This window comes from Orycteropus afer, unplaced genomic scaffold, assembly GCF_000298275.1.
Source record: "Orycteropus afer afer isolate SDZICR_OR568_19922 unplaced genomic scaffold, OryAfe1.0 scaffold00256, whole genome shotgun sequence".
In the NCBI taxonomy this organism is placed as follows: domain Eukaryota; kingdom Metazoa; phylum Chordata; class Mammalia; order Tubulidentata; family Orycteropodidae; genus Orycteropus; species Orycteropus afer.
Window position 1 is genome coordinate 4407391 of NW_006921843.1, and position 22644 is coordinate 4430034.

At 39.7% G+C, this 22644-nt stretch overlaps 1 protein-coding gene across 1 annotated transcript in view; it reads left to right on the top strand.

Moving 5' to 3' along the window:
- The window catches only part of TRPM1 (transient receptor potential cation channel subfamily M member 1), a 219368-nt gene that overhangs the window by 120992 nt on the left and 75732 nt on the right, over positions 1–22644 (top strand). Inside the window, exons 18-19 of the mRNA XM_042782188.1 lie at positions 20918–21040; positions 21247–21378. Of these exons, the coding sequence (XP_042638122.1) occupies positions 20918–21040; positions 21247–21378 (255 nt within the window). The remainder of the gene's footprint in view (positions 1–20917; positions 21041–21246; positions 21379–22644) is intronic.

A 22644-nucleotide genomic window follows, 5' to 3' on the forward strand; every position in this document is an offset into this window, starting at 1 on the left:
TTCTACCCAAAGCAATCTATACATTCAATGTAATCCCAATCCAGATCCCATCAACATTCTTTAAGGATATGGAAAAAACAATCATTAACTATGTAGGAAAAAAAGAGACCTTGAATAATCAAAACACTGTTGAAGAAGAAGCACAAAGTAGGAGGTCTCACATCCCTAGATCTCAAAACCTACTACACAGCAACAGTAGTCAAAACTGGTATTGGTACAACAAAAGACACATAGAACAATGAAATAGAATTGAGAACTCAGATATAGATCCATCAATGTATGGCCAACTGATCTTTGACAAAGGGCTGAAATCCATTAAATGGGGAAGAGATTGTCTGTTTAACAAATGGTGCTGGCAAAACTGGATATCCATCTGCAGAAAAATGAAACAGGATCTGTAACTCACACCATACACAAAAACTAACTCCAGATGGATCAAAGATTTAAGTGTGAAACCTAAAACTACAAAGTTCCTCAAGGAAAAACTAGGGGTAAATTTAAGGGTGCTAATATATGGCATAGACTGTCAAGCATAACCCAAAATGCACAAACAGCAGAAGATAAACTACATGAATGGAACCTTCAAAAAATTAAATTTTTGTGTGCTTCCAAAGACTTCTCCAGAAGAGTCAAAAGAAAATCTACAGATTGGGAAAATATATTTGGCAGTGATATATCAGACAAGGGACTTATCTCTAAAATTTATAGAAAACTCCAACACCTCAACAACAAAAAGACAAATAATCTGATTAAAAATGGGCAGAAGACATGAAGAGACACTTCAACAAAGAGGATATTCAGGTGCCCAAAAACACATGAAGAAATGTTCACAATCATTAGTCGTTAGAGAGATGCAAATCAAAACAACAATGAGATGCCATCTTGTCCCAGCAGTAGTAGCAAAGTTCAACAAGAAATGCACAGGACTTCTGGTAAGATGGTGGAATAGCAGACAAGCTACACAGACCGTGTTCAACAAAGAAAAGAGAAACCAATTGACAGAGACACAGAAGATAATCCTGGAGCCCTGGGCATTGAAAGGAAGTATACAGAAGTGGATTAGGCAAAACTAGTGGAAAAACCTGAACAAAAACAGTGAGTACAAAGACGGTCAGAGCAGTGGACTGTCAGCTACTCTGACAGAACCAACAGCCAGAGTATTTCCAAGTGGTGTTGACACTTGAGAATTGACCTAAAGATCCACCTTGGTCACCAAGTGTTGCAGGGACAACTGGGTTGGTGGCCTGTGACTAGGAAGGGAAACAGGGAGACAACCTGAGCTGTGGACTTCTGGCTGTCTGGAGGGTGCAGCCATTTTGATTGTTTACAAGTGGTGGCCATTTTGGATATTTACAGTGAGCAAGGATGCAGCCATTTTGAATGTTTACAAGTGGCAACCATTTTGAATTTTAAAGTGACAGTATTCTCATTCGGATTCCAGGGACCTAAGAATAGGCTCTGTTTGCCAAGGACAGCAGGGACCTATGGGAGACTGACAATGGGAAAGGAGACAGGTGGTGAGTGTATAAGTGCTGCCAACTAGATAATAGAGGAGCACAGGACAGTACCCTGCTTACATAGATAACATACAAAGAAAACAAAAATTGTGGATGAGTCACTCCAACATACAATGGCCAATTAAACATAAACACAAAAACATCACAATGCCAAGGAAACAACAGAGCATCACAGTTCACACAAAGAAGCAAGATAAAGCAGGAGAAACAAAGGAGCAGGACACAGACCTAAAACACATCCCTGAGGAAGACACAGCATTGTAAATCCATGAAAAGGTATTCAAAAGAATTATATTTAGGTACCTTCAACAAACTGAGGGACAGATCAAGGAAAACACTGAAAAAATTGAGGAAAATACAAAGAAAATCCTGAACAATTTCAAAAGACAATACAAGAAAAAAATGACAAAATAAATGAAAAATTAGAAGTGATACAAAATGGAGAGACAGAAATCCAGAAGATGAATACTAAATTTTCAGAAATAAATAACATGTTGAATGGGCAAAGGAGTAGAACTGAATCAATGGAAGACAGAATTAGTGAAAGTGAAGGCAAATACCTCAATACATCTTTGGAAAGGGATCAATCAGAAAAACGATCAAAACAAAATGAAAAAAGCCTAAGGTTCAAGTGGGATAATATCAAAAGGAATAACCTACATGTAATCAGAATTCCAGAACAGGAAGAGACAAATAAAACCACAGAAAAAAATTGTCAAAGATTTGTTGGAAGAGAATTTTCCTAGTATGATGAAAGATGAGAGTATATCCATTCAAGAATTCCAACAAACCCCAACCAGCATCACCCCAAAAGAAAATCACCAAGACATATCATCATCAAGCTCACCAAAACCAAAGACAATGAATCCTAAAAGCAGCATGGGAAAAACAAAAGTTACCTACAAGGGGCAACCAATAAGACTAACTCAGATTTCTTGGCAGAAACCATGTAGCCAAAAAGATGATGGGATGGTATATATAAAACTCTGAAAGATAAAAATTTCCAACCAAGAATTATGAACCAAACTCACTGCCATTGAGTTGGATCCAACTCATAGTGACCCCTTCTTGGGTTTCTGAGGCAGTATCACTACAGAAGTAGACTGTCGAATCTTCCTTCCAAGGTGGGTTTGAACCTCCATCGTTCTGGTTAGTAGTCAAATGCCTTAGGCACTGTCCCTCAAATATCATGGTGAAATTAGAATGATTCCAGTAAGCAGAAATTAAGGGAATTTGTTAAAACCAGACCAGCCTTGCAAGAGATGCTAAAGAGATTCCTCTGGACAGAGAACCAACAACAGCAAACAATAACTGACTATTAACACATATGATGAAATAACCCAGAAACCAACCCTACTTATAGAAGTATCCAAACTAAATAAGCCTACAATATTGTAAACAGGGAACCAGAGGCATAATTGACAAATGAGGATGACTACAAACCAAAAAAAGGGAAAAAATTGTGTAGTTATAGAACTTCTAAATGGTAGGGAAGTCAAGACAACTACAAGATAGAACAGACTGTCCTAAACTTGGGAAGAAAACTATAAATCACAGGATAACCTCAAAGGAAAATGATAAAACTTCACACCAAAATCAAAAAGAGGACCAGCACAAATATTTAGCAAATACTAAAACAGTAGCAATGAAGGAAGTGATAACATGATTACCAGCTCAGCACAGAAAATTATATGGAACAAAAAATCAACACCACAAAAAAGCCCATGACAAAAGACAGCAACAGATTCATACTTGTTGATAATTACATATCTGACAAGGAACTCATCTCTAAAATTTATAGAAAACCCCACCACCTCAACAACAAAAAGATTAACAATCCAATTTAAAAATGGGCAGAAGACATGTATAGACATTTCACCAAAGAGGATATTCAGGTAGGCAGCAAATACTTGAAGAAATGTTCATGATCATTAGCCATCAGAGAGATGTAAATCAAAACTATAATGAGATACCATCTAACCCCAGCACTAATGGCAAAGTTCAACAAGACAGAAAATAACAAATGCTGGCAAGGATGTGGAAAGATTGTGACTCTCATACACTGCTGGTGGGACTGTAAAATGATACAACCATTGTGGAAAACAGTATGGAGATTCCTTAAACAGACAGAATTAGAAATACCATTTGACCCAGCAATCCCATTACTAGGTATACATCCTAAAGAAATGATAGCCAGGACAAGAACAGATATATGCACACCCATGTTCATTGCAGCAGTATTTACAATAGCAAAAAGATGGAAACAACCTAGGTGCCCATCAACAGAAGAATGGATAACCAAACTGTGGTACATACACACAATGGAATACTATTCAACCCTAATGAATAACATAGAATCTGCAAAACACCACATAACCTAGCTGAACTTGGAGGACATTGTGCTGAGAGGAATTAGTCAGTCACAGAAGGACAAATATTATATTAGTCCATTAATGAAAAAGGCAAGGAAAGGTTTATATATGGAAGGAAATTTTCTTTGTTGGTTACCAAGGGTGGGAGGAAAGCAGAGGGAACACTGTTAGATAGGTAGAGACAAGTATTGATTTGGGTGAAGGGAAGGGCAATGTACCAAATGTGAGTGATCAACACAGTGGCACTAAGGAAGAGGAGGACAGAGAGAGGTGCATGGGAGGTACAGACAACAAAGATAAACCCTTTTGCATATACAGTACTGCGTTGTCAGTGATGGCAAACATTGATATATGGGTGGATAGATGGGTGGACAGGCTGAACTATTAGGAATATCTGTGCAGGGGGGTGTGTACCCAAGACCATGTATAAGGTTAGCAGACAATGGTTCTACAAGTGTATTTGTATGTTCTGTAAGAATTTCCAGGTGTATAGTAGAGCTGACAAGGGACAAGTTTGTGGTCACTTCATAGCTACAGCCAGCTACCCAGAGGGAGCAAGTAGTTGCACCCGTGGGCTCAGCACCATAGTCACAGGGGACATCAAGCTCAATTGGCATAACATACTACACAAAACATTGTCCACCTCCTATTTTGGGGAGTAGCTACTGGGATCAAAAGCTTGCAAGCAGCCATCTAGATGCAACAATGAGTCTCTCCTCGTCTAGAGCAAAGAAGAATGAAGAAAACCAGAAATTCATGGAAACAATTAGTCCAAGGGACTGGTACACCATTCAGTCCTCAGCCTATATGACTATGAGACCAGAAGAACTATATGCTACTCTAGTAGCTTGCATATAGCCATGATGCTGGAAACTATGCCACCAGTATTTCAAATGCCAATACCATCAGGTTACCCATGGTGGCCAGATTTCAGTAGAGCTTCCAAACTAAGACTAGGAAAGATGGTCTGGAGATCTACCTTCAAAAGATAGCTAGTCAGTACCTTATAGATAGCAATAGAACATTATCCAATGTAGTGCTAGAAGATGAGCACTTCTGAAACAAACTCAAAATACTGCCTCTTCAAAGTGACACACTGCCATCAAGTTGGATCAGACTCATAGCGACCCCTCCTGGGATTTCTGAGGCGGTATCACTATGGAAGTAGATTGCCTAATCATCCTTCCGAGGAGTGGCTGGTGGGTTTGAACCACCAGCCTTCTGGTTACCAGTCAAATGCCTTAGGCACTACACTACCAGAGCTCCTTCTTCAAAGTAAAATGAACCTTAATGATATAGATAGAGTAAAAGCCTCTGGACTTTTCCAACTAGTGTTTCATGTCATGCTGATGCAGCATGACTCAAAATTAAAAGTAACAGCTGCAAACATCCATTGGTAATCAGATGCATGAAGCATGAATCAAGGAAAGTCAGAAGTTGTCAAAAATGAAATGTAATGCTTAAAGATCAATATCCTAGGCATAAGTTAGTTGAAATGGACGGTATTGGACATTTTGAATCCAACTGTTGGGAATGACAAATTGAAGAGGAAGATCATTGTAGTAATCATCAAAAAGAATATTTCAAGATTTGTTCTGAAGTACAACACTTTCAGTGTAGGTTAATATCCAAATGCCTACAAGAAAGACCAGTTAATATAACTATTATTGAAATTTATGAATCAACATCAAATGTCAAAGATGAAGAAATTGAAGATTTTTATGAACAACTGCAGTTTGGTATTGATCAAACGTGCAGTCAAGATGCACTAATAATTACTGGTGATCTGAATATAAAAGCTGGAAAAGAAGGAGCAGTAGTTAGAAAATATGGCCTTGGTGATAAGAACAATGTCATAGATCAAATGATAGAATCTGCAAGACCAATGACTCATTCTTCAGAAATATTTTTTTCAACAAAACAATGACTACATTTGTGGACCTCACCAAATAGATTACACAAGAATCAGGTAGACTACATGTGGAAAAAGATGATGGAGAAGCTCAACATTATCAGTCAAGACAAAGCAAGGGGCTGATTGTGAAACACACCATCAATTGTCCATGTGCAAGTTTAAGTTGAAGCTGAAGAAAAGTCACAAGAACCAGAGTACAACCTTGAATACATCCTGCCTGGATTTACAGACCATCTCAAGAATAGATTTGACACACTGAACTTGAATAGCCAAAGACCAGAAAAATTGTGGGATGACATCAAGGCCGTCATACATGAAGAAATTAAAAGGTTGTTAAAAAGACAGGAAAGAAGGGAAAAACTAACATAACTATCAGAAGAAATTCAAATTTGCTTTTAAGTCCAGAGAAGCTAAAGTGGATGAGATAAATGATGAAATAAAAGAACTCAACAGATTTCAAAGGGTGGCTTGAGAACACAAATCCAAACCCACTGCCATCAAGTCAATTCCAGCTCATAGCCACCCTCATTGGGTTTCTGAGGCAGCAAATCTTTGTAGAACTATATTGTCCAATCTCCCTTCCACAGAGTGGCTGGTGGGTTTGAACCGCCAACCTTCAGGTTAGCAGCCAAATGCCTTAGGCACTGCACCACCAGAGTTCCTTTTGAGAAGAAAAGGAAAGTATTATAATAAAATGTGCAAAGACCTGGAGTTGGACAAGTATTTCTCAAGCTGAAAAAAAACTGAAGAAAAATTCAAGCCTTGAGTTGCAATATTGAAGGATTCTATGGGCAAAACATTGAAAGATGCAAGAAGAATCAATGGAAGATAGAAAGAATACACAGAGTCACTGTACCAAAAAGAATTTGTTAACATTTAACCATTTCAGGAGGAGGTAGCATATGATCAAGTACAACTGATACTTCACTGCACTAAAGGCATTACCAAAAAACAAGGTTCCAAGGAACACATAATAGCAGCTGAGATGCAATGCTGGAAGCACTTATTCATCTTTGTAAAAAAATTAAAAATCTTTGTAAAAAAATAACTACCTGGCCAATCAATAGGAAGGGATCCATATCCATGCCCATTCCAAAGAAAGATGATCAAATATAGAAATTATTGAACAATATCATTAATATCATATTCTAGCAAAATTTTGATAAACATAATTTAAAACCGGCTGCAGCCATACATTGACAGGACACTGTCAGAAGTTCAAGTTGGATTCAGAAAAGGACTTCTGTGGTAGTTAAATTTGTATGTCAACTAGGCTCAGCCTGGTTGAGTGACTGAGCAGCTGGTGGTAGTTATTCCCCATGATGAGACTGACAATCAACTCCATGGTGGATCTACCACAAGCAGCTGAGTAGCTGCCTTTGGGATGTGGTCTGTTTCCTGTATGTAAGGAGAAGCCTTGGGGATAGTCTCTAGCTTATGGCATGCTTGGGTCCTGCATGTCATTGTTCAGCAGGCTGCCATGCTCTGCCAACCTTGGGAATTAAAATGGACTTGAGTTAATGGCCTGCAGTGCAGTTTGGTAACATTGGGACTGTGCCATTTTATTTGTCGACCTTGGGCTTGTAAGCCTCAGCAGCCAGTAGCTGCCTGAGTGAAGAGATGCCTCTAGCTTCAGTGGACCAGAAGCAGGAAGCAGAGCTGAAGCCCAAGGTCGAGGGGCTTCCATGCAGCCTTAGAGCCTGGCACTTTGAACTTGGACTTAAAGCCTCCAAAATGTGAGAGAATAAACTCCTGTTTGTTAAGGCCATCCAGTTTGTGGAATATTCTCAGAACAGCACTAGGTAACCAGAACAGAATTTGGTACTGGGAGTAGGGTGCTGCTCTGAAAGATACCTAAAATGTGGAAACAGGAGTGGAGTGTGTCCTTGACCCAAGACCCTGGCAGAGAGACCCTGGCAGAGAGACCCTGGCATATGGCATAAGACACAGCAGGAGCAGAGTCAAGAGACCAGCACAAGAGACAGCAGGAGCAGAGCCAAGAGATCAGCATGACAGATGGGAGTAGCAGAGCCCAGAGACTGGCATTAAACAGCAACAGACTTACCAGCCCATGGAGGAGAAAGCCAGGTGCCATTGGGTAGGCGGCTTCCTGGCAGAGTAGGTTGCCTTCAGGCATTAATTGGTAGAAGAGACCAGCATGAAATGGAATAGCAGATTGGCCAACCCTCAGAGCAAGAAAGCCAAGTGTTTTTTGGCAGGAAGTTTTCCAGCAGAGTGGGTTGCCTTCAGCATTAATCAGCAGAAGTGGAGAGACTACGGAAATGGGAAACAGAGCTGCCTCAGCCTGAAAGGGTAGGACCGTGGCCTTTAGGGGTGGAACCACCATAGACCCCTAGGTTTCAAAGAGTTAGACCTTCACCCACTCAGTTCCAGAGTGTGGGGCTGCTCATTCATGTGAGCTAGTGGGACGGAGCCATAGCTGCTGCCCAAGAGTTAGGGGTCAGAGCTGCCATGTCCAAGAGGGAGAGGAACGGGGCCACGAGGCCAAGGGCGTGAGGTCACTATTTAGAGGAACTAGGGGACTGGAGCCACCTAGTGAGAGAGATCTGTACAGGTACCAAGTTGACAAGGGGTAGAATTGTGGTAGTTAAATTTGTATGTCAACTTGGCTTGGCCTGGTTGCGTGGCCGGGCAGCTGGTGGTAGTTATTCCCCATGATGAGACTGGCAAACAACTCCATGGTGGGATCTACCACAAGCAGCTGAGTAGCTGCCTTTGGGATGTGGTCTGCTTCCTGTATATAAGGAGAAACCTTGGGGATAGTCTCTAGCTTATGGCATGCTTGGATCCTGCATGTAACCATGTCATTGTTCAGCAGCCTGCCATGCTCTGCCAACCTTGGGACTTACAACGGGCTTGAGTTAATGGCCTGCCATGTGGCTTGGTAACATCGGGACTGTGCCATTTTATTTGTTGACCTTGGGCTTGTAAGCCTCAGCAGCCAGTAGCTGCCTGAGTGAAGAGATGCCTCTAGCTTCAGTGGGCCGGGAGCAAGAGGCAGAGCTGAAGCCCAAGGTCGAGGGGCTTCCATGCAGCCCTAGAGCCTGGCACTTTGAACTTGGACTTAAAGCCTCCAAACTGTGAGAGAATAAACTCCTGTTTTTAAGGCCATCCCATTTGTGGTACATTCTTGTCAGAGCAACACTAGGTAACCAGAACAACTTGAAACAAGGGATATCATTGCTGATGTCAGATGGATCTTGGCTGAGTGCACAGAATATCAGAAATGTGTTTACTTGTGTTTTATTGATGATACAAAGGCATTTGATTGTGTGAATCATAACAAATTATGAAGAAAGGAAATTCCATGACACTTAATTATGCTCATGCACAATTTGCATAGGGATCAAGAGAGAGTTATTCAAACAGAACAAGGGGATATTGCATGGTTTAAAATCAGGAAAGATGTGCAGCAGGTTGTATCCTTTTACCTTACTTAATCTGTATGGTGAGCAAATAATCCAAGAAGCTGGACTATGTGATGAAGAACATTGCATCAGGATTAGAGGAAGATTCATTAACAACCTGCAATATTCAGATGACACAACCTTGCTCACTGAAAGTGAAGATGACTTGAAACACTTACTGGTGATGGTCGAAGATTTCAATATGCATTACAAGTTATCATAAAGAAAGCAAAAATACTCACAACTGGACCAATAAGCAACATCATGATAAATGGCAAATAAATTGAAGTTGTTAAAGATTGCCATCTACTAGGATCAACTATCAATTCCCATGGAAGTAGCAGTCAAGAAATCAAACAACATACAAATCCCACTGCTGTTGAGTCAGATCTGACTCATAGCGACCCCTCCTTTGATTTCCGAGGCAGTATCACTACAGAAGTAGATTGCCCAACCTTCTTTCTGAGGAGTGGCTGATGGGTTTGAACCTCCAGCTTTCTGGTTAGCAGTCCAATGCCTTAGGCACTACACCACCAGAGGTCCTAAACAACATATAGCATTGAGCAAATCTGCAAAAGACCTCTTTAAAGTTTAAAAAAGCAAAAATGTCACTAAGATGCACTTGACCTAAGCCACAGTGTTTTCAAATGCCTCATTTGCATGTGAAAGCTAACACTGAAAAAGGCAGGTTGAAAAAGAACTGACACATTTGAGTTGTGGTATTGGCACAAAGTTTTGAATATAAACCATGGACTACCAGAAGAACAAATAAATAACTCTTGGAGGAAGTACAGCCAGAATGCTCCTTAAAATCAAGGATGACAAGACTTGGTTTTTCTCTTTTTGGACACATTATCAGGAAAAACCAATTGCTAGAAAAGGACATCATGTTTAATAATGGAGAGGGTCAGCAAAAATGAGTGAAACCTTCCATGAGATGAATTGATATGGTGAACAATGTTGTTGTTGTTATGTGCCATCGAGTCAGACCCGACTCATAGCGACCCCTCCTTGGGTTTCCAAGGCAGTATCACTATGGAAGTAGATTGCCCCATCTTCCTTCTGAGGAGTGGCTGGTGGGTTTGAACCGCCAGCCTTCTGGTTAGCAGTCAAGTGGCTTAGGCACTATGCTACCAGAGCTCCCGGTGACTACAATAGTGGGCTAATTTTTCATACGATACCAAACATACCAAAGTTTGTGAGGATGATGTGGAACCAGGCAATGTTTTGTTATGTTGTGTCTTTTTGTTTCCAGGATGTCTTTTATTTTCCAGGATGTTCTGAGCTCACTCAATGGCAACTAACAACAATAACATGGGGGATATTATCACTTCAAAGATGTGATCTATATTAGCAAAGTATTTTATATTCTTTTTTACATGCAAAGTCTTAGAAATCCAGTGGGTATTTTACACTGATGACACATCTCAAGTTGGACTAGTCAAATTTCAAGTGGTCAATACCAACATGTGCCTCATGGAACCAACAATGAGAAACTCAGTACAGATCTAGGGATACACACTCGGGTGATAAAACTATAAAAGAATGGAAGGAATTGATTATTTAAAAATCAATGTAGTGGTTCCCTTTGGAGGATGGGATTGTGATGGGGTCAGGGCACACAGAGGGACTTCCAGGATGGCTGACAATGCTCAATTTTGTGAACCAGATGGAATTACAATGATGTTTACATTACAATAATTCATTAATCTATGCCTTTGTTTTGTGTGTTGTTTTTTTTTTTTTGATATATGTGCTTTATTTTATAACAAGAAGGTTTTTTAAAAAGGTGTCTCTGGAGAGCAGATTTGGGGACATAGAGGGATGAGGCAGGAGATTGTTCCTTTTAAATATTAATATATAAAATTAAGACAAGAAGCCCAAGTTATCATTTCTATCTTTTTTATTCAATGCATCTTTTATTTAAAAGAGAAAACTATATATACCAAAAGATAGAGATGTTTTTAAGCATCAGATTTCTTTTGAATCACTTGTATATTTGCAAGGTAAAAATATAATTATTTAAAATAGATTGTTTGGATATTTTTTAATATTTTAGATAAAACCCAGTGACCTGGAGTCAATTCTGACTTACAGTGACTCATCTGTGTTTTAAGTTGCTGAGTTTTCAGAAATACATCACCAAATCTTTCTTCTGAGATACCTCTGGATAATCTTTAACTTCCAACTTTTTTTTTTTAATTGTGCCTTGAGTGCAAATTTATGGAGCAGAATTTGTTCTACATTCAACAGTTTGGGAGCATTTGGTTTCACTCCCCAATTACCATCCCCAACCTTAACCCACTCTACTCTTCTCCCATCCTTGTGACAAACCCCCACCCCTGTGCCCTTCTTACTTATGCACTCCTTTCTGTCCGGCTTTCCCTCCATGTGAATGTTGCTCCTCTGGTGCGCCATAGCCAACTGTTCCAAGGAGTATGTCTCTGTAGAGTAGGTGGGTGCATCGCCCTGGGTTGGGTGTTCTGCATTTAAGTCTTTCTACTGTTGGGCTGTGAGCCAATCCTTGGGAGCGAGTCCTATCCCAGGCTCTAAGTGTATCCCAAGGCCATAGTCTTGGGGGTCCCACCAGACTACATCTGACCAGTAATTCTGGTTGTTATTGTGGTTTTGAATTTTATTCCATGTTTTTCCTCCCACTCTATCCAAGATCTCCAGTTCTGCTCCCTTTCTGACTGGTTAGCATTGGTAGCCAGGCCCCATCTAGTTGTTTCCCAATGCCTTTGGTTTTCTTCACTCTTCTTTGCTTCAGAAAAGAGAAAACCATTAGCTTCATCTTAGATGGCCATTCACAAACTTTTAAGACCCTGGTCACTACTCACCAAACTAGGTTGTAGAACAAGATTTTCATGTATTATGTTGTGCCAATTGAACCTGATATCCCCCAGTACTATGGTCCTGAGTCAGCAGACCCAGTGGTTCTCTCTCCCAAGGTGTTTGGCTCTCTCTGAGGGATTACTCCAAGTCTGTCTTCTGTTGCTTCTGTAATGATTATGGTTATTTTGTATCACTAGTGTCTGTGCAAGATTTTCCTTAGCTAAATCTATCATTGGTCTAGAGTATATTCCTGTTCGCTGACCCCCATCTGATCTTCTCAATTGTTTATGCATTTATCTGTTGCCTGGTATTTGGTGTTAGTGGTAATGCAGTATTGTGCATATACTAGTATTAGCCTCTGTCATCTATATCTTATCTGCACAATTCAGTGTCCTCCCTTTCACGAACGTTATCATACTGGTCACAGACTCTTTCCATACCATCCTTCTCCTTACCCAACTCAGCATATGGCCCCCAACTAGTCTGAAAATTTCCCCTATATTTCCCTCCCATCCCCAGTAACCTACAAAGTGAGTTCCCTTCCCTAAGCAAACCCTTCCTTGACTTTTTACAGTAATGGGCTCATATAATATTTGTCCTTCTGTGATTGACTTATTTCACTCAGCATAATGTCCTCCAGATTCATGCATGTTGTGATATGATTTGCATATTCTTTATTGTTCATTAGTGTAGCATAATATTCCATTGTGTGAATGTACCATAATTTGGTTATCCATTCATCTGTTGATGGGCATCTAGGTTGTTTCAATCTCTTTGCTATAGTGAACTGTGCTGCAATGAACATGGGTGTGCATATGTCTGTTCATGTCCTGTCTCTCCTCTTTAGGATATATTCCTAGTAATGGAATTGGTGGTTCGAATGGTAGTTCTATTTTCAATTTTTTAAGGAAATGCCATACCATTTTCCACAATGGTTGTACCATTTTGCAGTCCCACCAACAATGTATGAGAGTTCCAATCTCTCTGCAACCTCACCAGCATTTGTTATTTTTTGTCTTGCTGAACATTGCTATTATTGCTGGGGTAAGATGACATCTCATTGTTGTTTTGATTTGCATCTCTCTAATAGTTAATGATGGTGAGTAATTCCTTGTGTTTGTTGGCTGCCAGCATATCATCTTTAGTGAAGTGTCTGTTCACATCCCTTGCCCATTTTTGAATTGGATTGTTTGTCTTTCTGGCAGTGAGGTGTTGAAGTTTTCTATAAATTTTGGAGATATGTCCTTTGTCAGATATGTCATAGGTAAATACTTTCTCCTAATCTGTAGGTTCTCTTTTTACCCTTTGGTAAAAAGTCTTTCAATGCACATAAGAATTTAATTTTTAAAAGGTCCCAGTCATGTAACTTCTCTTCTACCTCCTGTGCATTCTGGGTTATGCTTGATAGTCTATTTATGCCATAGATTAGGGGCCCTAGATTTGTCCCTACTTTATCTTTGATGATCTTTATAGTTTTGGGCTTTATATTTAAGTCTTTGATCCAACTTGAGTTTGTTTGTGTGAATGGGGTGAGATATGGGTCTTGTTTCATTTTTCTGCAAGTGGGCATCCAATTTTACCAGCACCATTTGTTAAAGAGGCTATCTCTTCCCCCATTTAATGGGTTTTGGTCCTTTGTCAAAGATCAGCTGTCCATAGATGGATGGGTCTATTTCTGGGTTTTTATTCTGTTCCCTTGGTCTATCTGTCTATCATTATACCAATACCATAATGTTTTAACTACTTTGGCTGACAGACCAATGTCCCTCATGAATATAGATGCAAAAATCTTCAATAAAATCCTAGCCAACAAAATCCAACAACATATCAAAAAAATAATACATTCTGACCAAGTGGGATTCATACAAGGATGGTTCAACATCAAAAAAGTAATCAATGTAATCCACCACATAAACAAAACAAAACAAAAGAACCATATGATCATATCAATCGATGTAGAAAAGGCATTTGATAAAATCCAACACCTGTTTCTGTTCAGAACCCTCAGCAAAATAGATATAGAAGGGAAATTCCTCAACATAATAAAGGGCATATACACAAAGCCAATGGCCAACATTACTATTAATGGAGAAACACCAAAAGCATTCCCCTTATGATCAGGAATCAGACAAGGATGCCCTCTATCACCACTTCTGTTTAACATTGTATTAGAAGTCCTAGCCAGGACAATAAGGCAAGAAAGAGAAATAAAAGGCATCCAAATTGGCAAAGAGGAAGCAAAGCTATCTCCATTTGTGGATGGCATGATCCTATACATAGAAAACCCAAGAGACTCAGAAAAATAAAACTACTGAAACTAATAGAGAAGTTCAACAAGATACAAGGTCAACTTACAAAAATAAGTTGGATTCCTCTACATCCACAAAGAGGCCTCTGAAAAAGAAATAAGGAAAACAATACCATCTACAATAGTTAACAAAAAGATAACATATCTAGGAATAAGTCTTACCAGAGACACAAAAGACCTATACAAAGAAAACTATAAAACATTACTACAAGAAACTACAAGTGATCTACATAAATAAAAGAACCTGCCTTGTTCATGGATAGGAAGACTGAATATTATGAAAATGTCAATACTATCCAAAGCAATCTACACATTTAATGCAATCCTCATCCAGATACCATCAACATTTTTTGAGGATATGGAAAAACAATTACTAATTTCATGTGGAAAGGAAAGAGACTTTGGCTAAGCAAAGCACGACTGAAGAAGAAAAATAATGTGGGAATCCTCACATTCCCAGATCTCAAAACCTAACTTCTGACTTTTAAGTTGCTAAAAGTGTGTTAATCGTTTGCACCACATAAGGACTCCAATTTTGGGATGTTGTTGTTGTTGTTGTTATGTGTCATCGAGTCAGACCCGACTCATAGCGACCTCTCCTTGGGTTTCTGAGGCAGTATCACTATGGAAGTAGATTGCCCCATCTTCCTTCCGAGGAGTGGCTGGTAGGTTTGAACTGCCAACCTTCTGGTTAGCAGTCAAGTGCCTTAGGCACTATGCTACCAGGGCTTGTTAAATGCACATGGTTCAAAAAACAAAAAAGTATTTAAAAGTGTAAGTGACCAGTCTCCCTCCCACTCCCTTCCCCCATCTGCCCAGCAATACTGCCCAGTGGCAGTCACTGATATTTGTTTCTTGTGCTTTCTTCCATATATAAACCTAAGATGAATAGTCTTATTATTTTCTCTTTATCACAAGGATTTATCACTGCTTTGCACCTGTATCTAGGAGATCTTTCCATATTATTACATACGCATTACCTCACCATTTCCCAGCTGGATTGTATTTCATTATGCACATGGATGAACATCTATTTAGCTAGTCACTGCTGAGTCCACGGAGGGCCCTCCCATCTTGTGGTGCTGCATTCACTAATACAGTGAATACTTTTGGACACAAATCGTGTCTCATGTATATGTTGAGAAATATCCAAAAGCCAGAAGTAGAGTTGTGGCTAAAAGAGTACGTTCACTTGAGATTTTAATAGCTTTACCAAATATCCTTGGCAGAAGTTACACCAATTTATACTCCCACCAGCGATGCAGAGGAGCATCTGTTTCTCCACTCTCTCACCAACAGAGGGGGTAATCAAACCTCTGGATTTTCTAATCTAATAGTAAATGTGACATCTCTATGCAGTTACCTTGCATTTACCTTAACACAAGTGAAGGTAAGAATATTTTCATGTAAGTATGAGTGTCTCTTGGTTCAGAACCTTTCTCCAGTATTATGTTGGGTTGTTGGAATATTTATCGATTTCTGGGAGGTCCTTTAGTATTAGAAAGATTAGCCTTTTTTCTGTGACATGAGTTGTAAATATACTTTTGCATGAGCTATTTTTGACTTGGTAATTATGGCTTTTATTTTTTTTAACCGTGCAGAAGTGTGGGTTTTTTTATTTTTTATTGTAATTTGGGTGAAAGTTTACAAAGCAAATTCATTTTCCATACAACAGTTGATACACATTTTGTTTCATGACATTAATTTCAATCCCCATAATATAACAACACTCTTCCCACTTCCTCCCTGGGGTTACTTTTTCCCTGTGTCCTTCTTTCCTTTGCATTCCTGTCCTCTGAGCTATTCCCTGTGCATATATTGCCCTTCTGATCTCCCATGGTTGATTGTTCTAAGGAGTGTGCCTACCTGGTTTAAATGTTCTCCTTATATGCCTGTCTATTGTTTGGCTGGAAGCCAGGCCCAAAGGGTGACAAGGGGTCATAGTCTCAGAGTATGCACCAGTCTCTACCAGACCAGTAAGCCTGATCATTTTTATGATTGTGAATTTTGTTACATAATTTTCTCCCACTCTACCCAGAATCTCCTATTTTGATCTCTTTCTGAATGGTTGACAGAGGTAGCCAAGCACCATCTAGTTCTGGTCTCAGGGTAGGTTGAGGTTAGAAGTTTCTGATTTTTAAGTATAAATTATATTGACCTTTTTTTGATTGTGTCTGGATGTTGAGACATAATTAGAAAGGCCTTCCCCACACACTTATAAAACAATTCTGTGATGACTTTTAGATCTTTTAGGCTCTTTTTTTCTCTCTCTCTCTTTTTTTTCCACAAAATTTTTAACCTAATTAGAATTCATTCTCATGTATGTCTGAGCTATGGATCCAAATTAATTATTTTCCAAATGGCCACCCAATTTCCAGGCACCATTTATTAAGTTGGTGAGTTTGAACTGCCAACCTTCTGGTTAGCAGCCAAATGCCTTACCCAGAGTGCCACCAGAGCGCCTTTATTATTAAGCAGTCCATCTTTTTTCTTATCTGTATTATAATTTAAAGGTTTCTCTGTTTTGCAAACTCCAGATGGATCAAAGACTTAAATGTGAAATCTAAAACTCTAAAGTCCTCAAGGAAAAAATGGGGCAAATTTAGGGGTCCTAATTTATGGCATAAATAGACTCTCAAGTATAATTCGAAATGCACAAGCAGCAGAAAGAAGATAAAGTAGATGAATGGGACCTACTAAAAATAAAATTTTCATGTGCTTCAAAAGACTTCTCCAAATGAGTAAAAAGAGAACCTATAGATTGGGAAAAAAATATTCAGCAACAACATACCTCACAAGAGACTTATCTCTAAAATCTATAGAAAACTCCAACACCTCAACAACAAAAAGGCAAACAATCCAGTTGAAAAATGAGCAGAAGACATGAATAGACACTTCACTGAAGAAGATATTCAGGCAGCCAACAAACACATGAAGCAATATTTATGATCATTAGCCATTAAACCAAACCAAACCCACTGCCGTAGAATAGTATTCGACTCATAGCGACCCCTCCTTGGGTTTCTGAGGCAGTATCACTACAGAAGTAAATTGCCAAACCTTTCTTCTGTGGAGTGGCTGATAGGTTTGAACCACCAGCCTTCTGGTTAGCAGTCAAATGCTTTGTTGTTGTTGTTGTTATGTGCTGTCGAGTCAGCCCCGACTCATAGTGACCCCTCCTTGGGTTTCCGAGGCAGTATCACTACGGAATTAGGATTGCCCAACCTTCCTTCCGAGGAGTGGCTGGTGGGTTTGAACCATCAGCCTTCTGGTTAGCAGTCAAGTGCCTTAGCCACTACGCTACCAGAGCTCCCAATGCTTTAGACACTATATTATCAGAGCTCTTCATTAGCCATTGTTGTTGTTGTTGTTATGTGCCGTCGAGTCGGCCCCGACTCATAGCGACCCCTCCTTGGGTTTCCGAGGCAGTTATCACTACGGAAGTAGAATTGCCCAACCTTCCTTCCGAGGAGTGGCTGGTGGGTTTGAACCGCCAGCCGTCTGGTTAGCAGGCAAGTGTCTTAGCCACTATGCTATCAAAACAACAATGAGATACCATCTTGCTCCAGCACTAATAGCAAAGTTCAACAAGACAGAAAGTAACAAATGCTGGTGAGGATGTGGAGAGATTGGGACTCTCATACACTGCTGGTGGGACAATCAAATGATACAACCACTGTGGAAAGCACTATGGTGATTCCTTAAAAAGTTGGAATTAGAACTACCATTTGATCCAGCAATCCCATTACTAGGTAGTGCCTAAGGCATTTGACTGCTAACCAGAAGGCTGGTATTCAAACTCACCAGCCACTCCTCAGAAGGAAGATTGGGTGATCTACTTCCATAGTGATACCACCTTGTAAACCCAAGGAGGAGTAGCTATGAGTTGAATTGACTCAAAGGCAGTGAGTTTAGTTTTGTTGGGTTTTTTATCCTAAAGAAGTGAGAACTAGAACAAGAACAGATACATGCACACCTATGTTCATTGCAGCACTATTTACAATAGCAAAGAGATGGAAACAACCTAAGTGTCCATCAACAGAAGAATGGATCTCCACACTATGGCACATGCACACAATGGAATACTATGCAACACTAAAGAATAATGTAGAATCTGCAAAATACCACATAACTTGGATGAACATGGAGGACATTATGCTGAGTGAAATAAGTCAATCACAGAAGGGCAAATATTGTACTAGTTTACTATCGTAAATAGTCAAGGAAAGGTTTATATATGTGTGTTAGACTGGGTTCTCTAGAGAAACAAAACCAGTAAAGCTTACAGAGATAGAGAAAGAAAGAAAGAGAAATTTATCTTAGGAAAATGGCTCACACACTTATAGAAGCTGGCAAGTCCCAAGTTCTTGGATCAAACATAAAGCTGAAGGCTTTTCCTGACTCACACAGCTACAGGGGCTGACGAGCTCAAGGTTGGCAGGAAGTATACTGGTTGTTGAGTCCAATGAATGACAAATCCAAGATCTCCACCCCAAATGGTGGGTGTTTGCTCATGGAGAGTTGTGGGCAGAATCCCAATCCACAGAAGAGTGTCTCTTTTCCCAGGATGTCCATAAATATCCTTGAAGCAGGCCACAATCCTAGGGAAACTCCCTTTCAATGGATTGGCTGCTCAAACCATATACATCTGATCCCATCATTGGAACAACCCACATCACAATTGCTTAAACCACACAGAATTGTGGTCCAGCCAAGTTGACACATACCTCCAACTATCACAATATGGAAGGAAATTTTCTTTGTTGGTTACCAGGGATGGGAGGAGAGGGGAAGGAACACTGCTAGATAGGACAAGTATTGATTTGGGTGACAGGAAAGATAATGTACCAAAGTGAGTGATCAACATGGTGGCATTGAGGAAGGGGAAGACATAGAGGGGTACATAGGAGGTACAGACAACAAAGATGAACTCTTTTGTATGTATAGTACTACCTTGTCAGTAATGGCAAGCATTGATCTACAGGTGGACAGATGGGTAGATAGGCTGAATGATCAGGTATGTCTAGGTAGGGGGGAGTATGTCTATGACCATGTATAGGGTCAGCAGATAATGTTTCTACAAGTGTATTTGTATGTTCTGTAAAAATATCCAGGTGTATAGTGGAGCTGACAAGGGATAAGTTTGTAGTGGCTTCTTGGCCACAGCCAGCTACCCAGAGGGAGCAAGTAGTTAGACCTGTGGGCTCAGGACCATGGTCACAGGGAACATCAAGCTTAATTGGCATAATACCAAGGAGATCCTGGATAGAGTGGGAGAACAATGTGGAACAAAACTCAGAATCTTAAAAAAAAATAATTAAAAAAAAAGACCAGATTTGCTGATAGAGCCTGGTGAGACCCTGATGTGACGGCCCCTACTTATCCTTCAGGTCTGGAACAGAACTCACTCCTGTGGCAACCAGCCAAACATTAGGCAGGTATGTGGGGTGAACATTTACATCAGGTAGATATACTCCTTACAGCGATCAATCATGGGAGAATAGAAAGGCAGTGTTTGTACAGGGAAATAGCTCAGGGGGCTAGAGTGCAAAGGAAGGAAAGACAGGGAGGAAGTGGGGAGAGAGCTATTACATTGTGTGGAATAGCAGTCAATTTCATGAAACAAAATGTGTATGAACTGCTGTATGGAAAATGAATTTTCTGTGTATACTTTCACCCAAATAACAATAAAAATCAAAAATAAACAAAAAATAGAATAACTTAAGGGAAAAAAATCAACTAGACAACACCCAACAGCAATAATAGATGCTATCATTATCCTCATTTTGTTAAAAAATAATAATAATAACAAAATAGAGACAGAAAAATGCTGTGACTTACTCCAGATTTCAACATCACACATCTAGTAAGTGGTTGAGCTGGGAAAGTATGAGATATCAAAGGAGCAATAAGTCTTCAAAGTAGGAAAAATCTTATATTCAAAAAGACTTATCAGATGACCAAAGAGAGGATTCTTACAAACTCTTCTTAGTCCTGTTTCTGGTGCTCTTAGTAGGTGGACACCTGCTAAGAGAAGGCACATTTTTTAAGACTTCCATCCTTCATCTGTCTTTTTGTTCTCTAATTAAAATTTACATGGTCTGTGTGTGTGTGTGTGTGTGTGTGTTTTTATAGAGTGTGGCCTCTCCCATAATCTGAACCTTATCCTTATCTATCCACCCTTAAGGAATTTACCCCCAGTTTCATAATTTAAAATAAAGACTTTTCTCCACTACCAAAAAAAAAATTCCTGTTTTGAAATTCAGTGTAAGATTTTTGCTTTTTAAGTAGGAATTACATTATGCTGCTCATCATTCATCTAAAAAATATGATGGATATTCCTAAAATTTTCACCATCTGCAATTCTACACATTTATGAAAATAAGCTGCAGAATATCAGAGCAAAGCTAAACATCTTGCAGTTTTCTAGGTCATTGACTAATGTTGAAGTTTATAATAATGATTTTAAAAATTAACTCTACTGGGAAAATTTTGTCAAATTGGCATAGTTTACAAACATATTTATTTCTCATTTTACTTAGGTTATAATAGGGATTCTTCTTCCTCCCACCATCTTGTTTTTGGAATTTCGCACCTATGATGACTTCTCCTATCAAACATCAAAGGAAAATGAAGATGGCAAAGAAAAGGAAGAGGAGAATATGGTCAGTGTTACCCTTGGTCATAAGAGCAGCACCTTACACCCATTTTCAAAATTATGGTTTCTCTTACCGTGAATTTAGACATCTCACTAACTGAGGAATAATATGAGTCTTTACTTTAAAAATGCCTGTCTATTAAATATTGTGCTGAGGTACATGGCATTTCCCACTTAGCAACCTGTTCCATTGTGCTGTGTTCTATTTTCCAGGGTGCAAATGCAGATGCTTGTTCAAGGAAGGGAGACGAGGAGAATGAGCACAAAAAGCAAAGAAGTATTCCCATTGGAACAAAGATCTGTGAATTCTATAATGCACCCATTGTCAAGTTCTGGTTTTACACAGTAATGGCTGCTTATTAGCATTTGACATTTAGCATGGTTTTGTTTTTTAGCACTTAGATATGTCGAAATCAAGAAAAAATGTCAAGAGCATAAAAAAGTCTTTAAAAATTAATTGACTTAAAATTATTTATGGGACTAATGGATAACTTTACCCAAAATTGGATCAGCTATCTTATCATACATTTATTTGTTATGTAGGCATAGGGACCCTGATGTCACAGTGGTTAAGTACTCGACTGCTAATGAAAAGGTCAGCAGTTCAAACCCACCAGCCACTCTGCTGGACAAAGATGTGTTAGTCTGCATCTCTGAAGATTACAGCCTAAGAAATCCTATAGGGTAGTTCTACTTCTGTCCTACGTGGTCACTATGAGTCAGAATTGACTTGATGACAGTGGTTTTGTTTGTTTGTTTGTTTGTTTGTTTGGGGGGTGTATATAGGAATATGTCCAACCTACCCCCAAATACATAATTTCATAAAGCAAAATAGTTACATTTTACATGCTAAAGTTGAAATATTTTTTTTAATGTTTTCAGAAATACAAACTTTGGAAAATATAGTTGTGTTTTAAAATCAACAAAGATGACCAGTATTTTAATGAGTAAACTCAGATTCCATTTTCAGGAAACTAGTGGAGCTGCTCAAAGGGCATGGCTGAACCCAGATTGTAAACTTGTGGAATTAACTCAAAACCCAACTCACTGCCGTCGATTCAATTCCAAGGTGGTATCTCTACGGAAGTAGATTGCCCAGTCTTCCTTCCGAGGAATGGCTGGTGGGTTTGAACCTCCAGCCTTTTGGTTAGCAGTCAAATGCCTTAGGCACTACACCACCAGAGAAGGGGAGAAAATCATGGCTTCTCTACTCTAACAGGCACATCAAGCTAGGCAGTCATGTCATCCTCCGCTCTCTCCAGTTAAGATGGAATGGAGTGCCCACAAGAGCAGCCCAAGTGGTGGCCAAACGGAGGGTAGTCCGACAGGCCAGATTCCTCCTGGGAAATCCTAAAGCAACAAGCCATAGCCCATACCAGGCAGGCCTTGGCCCTAGGGTTGCATTTGACTGACTGGGAGATGATGGAATGCCCAGACTATGGACTAGGCAATGGGTGAGGATGAGCAAGGTTAGAGAGAGGCAAATCTCTGGAAACGGCACCTCAGGGCTATTCAGGGATCCAGGATAACCTTGGGCCTGGCAGGTACCAGAAACAGAACCTTTTGGCCACCACATCTAATGATGCAGACAAAGCCACTGTCACCCACCCT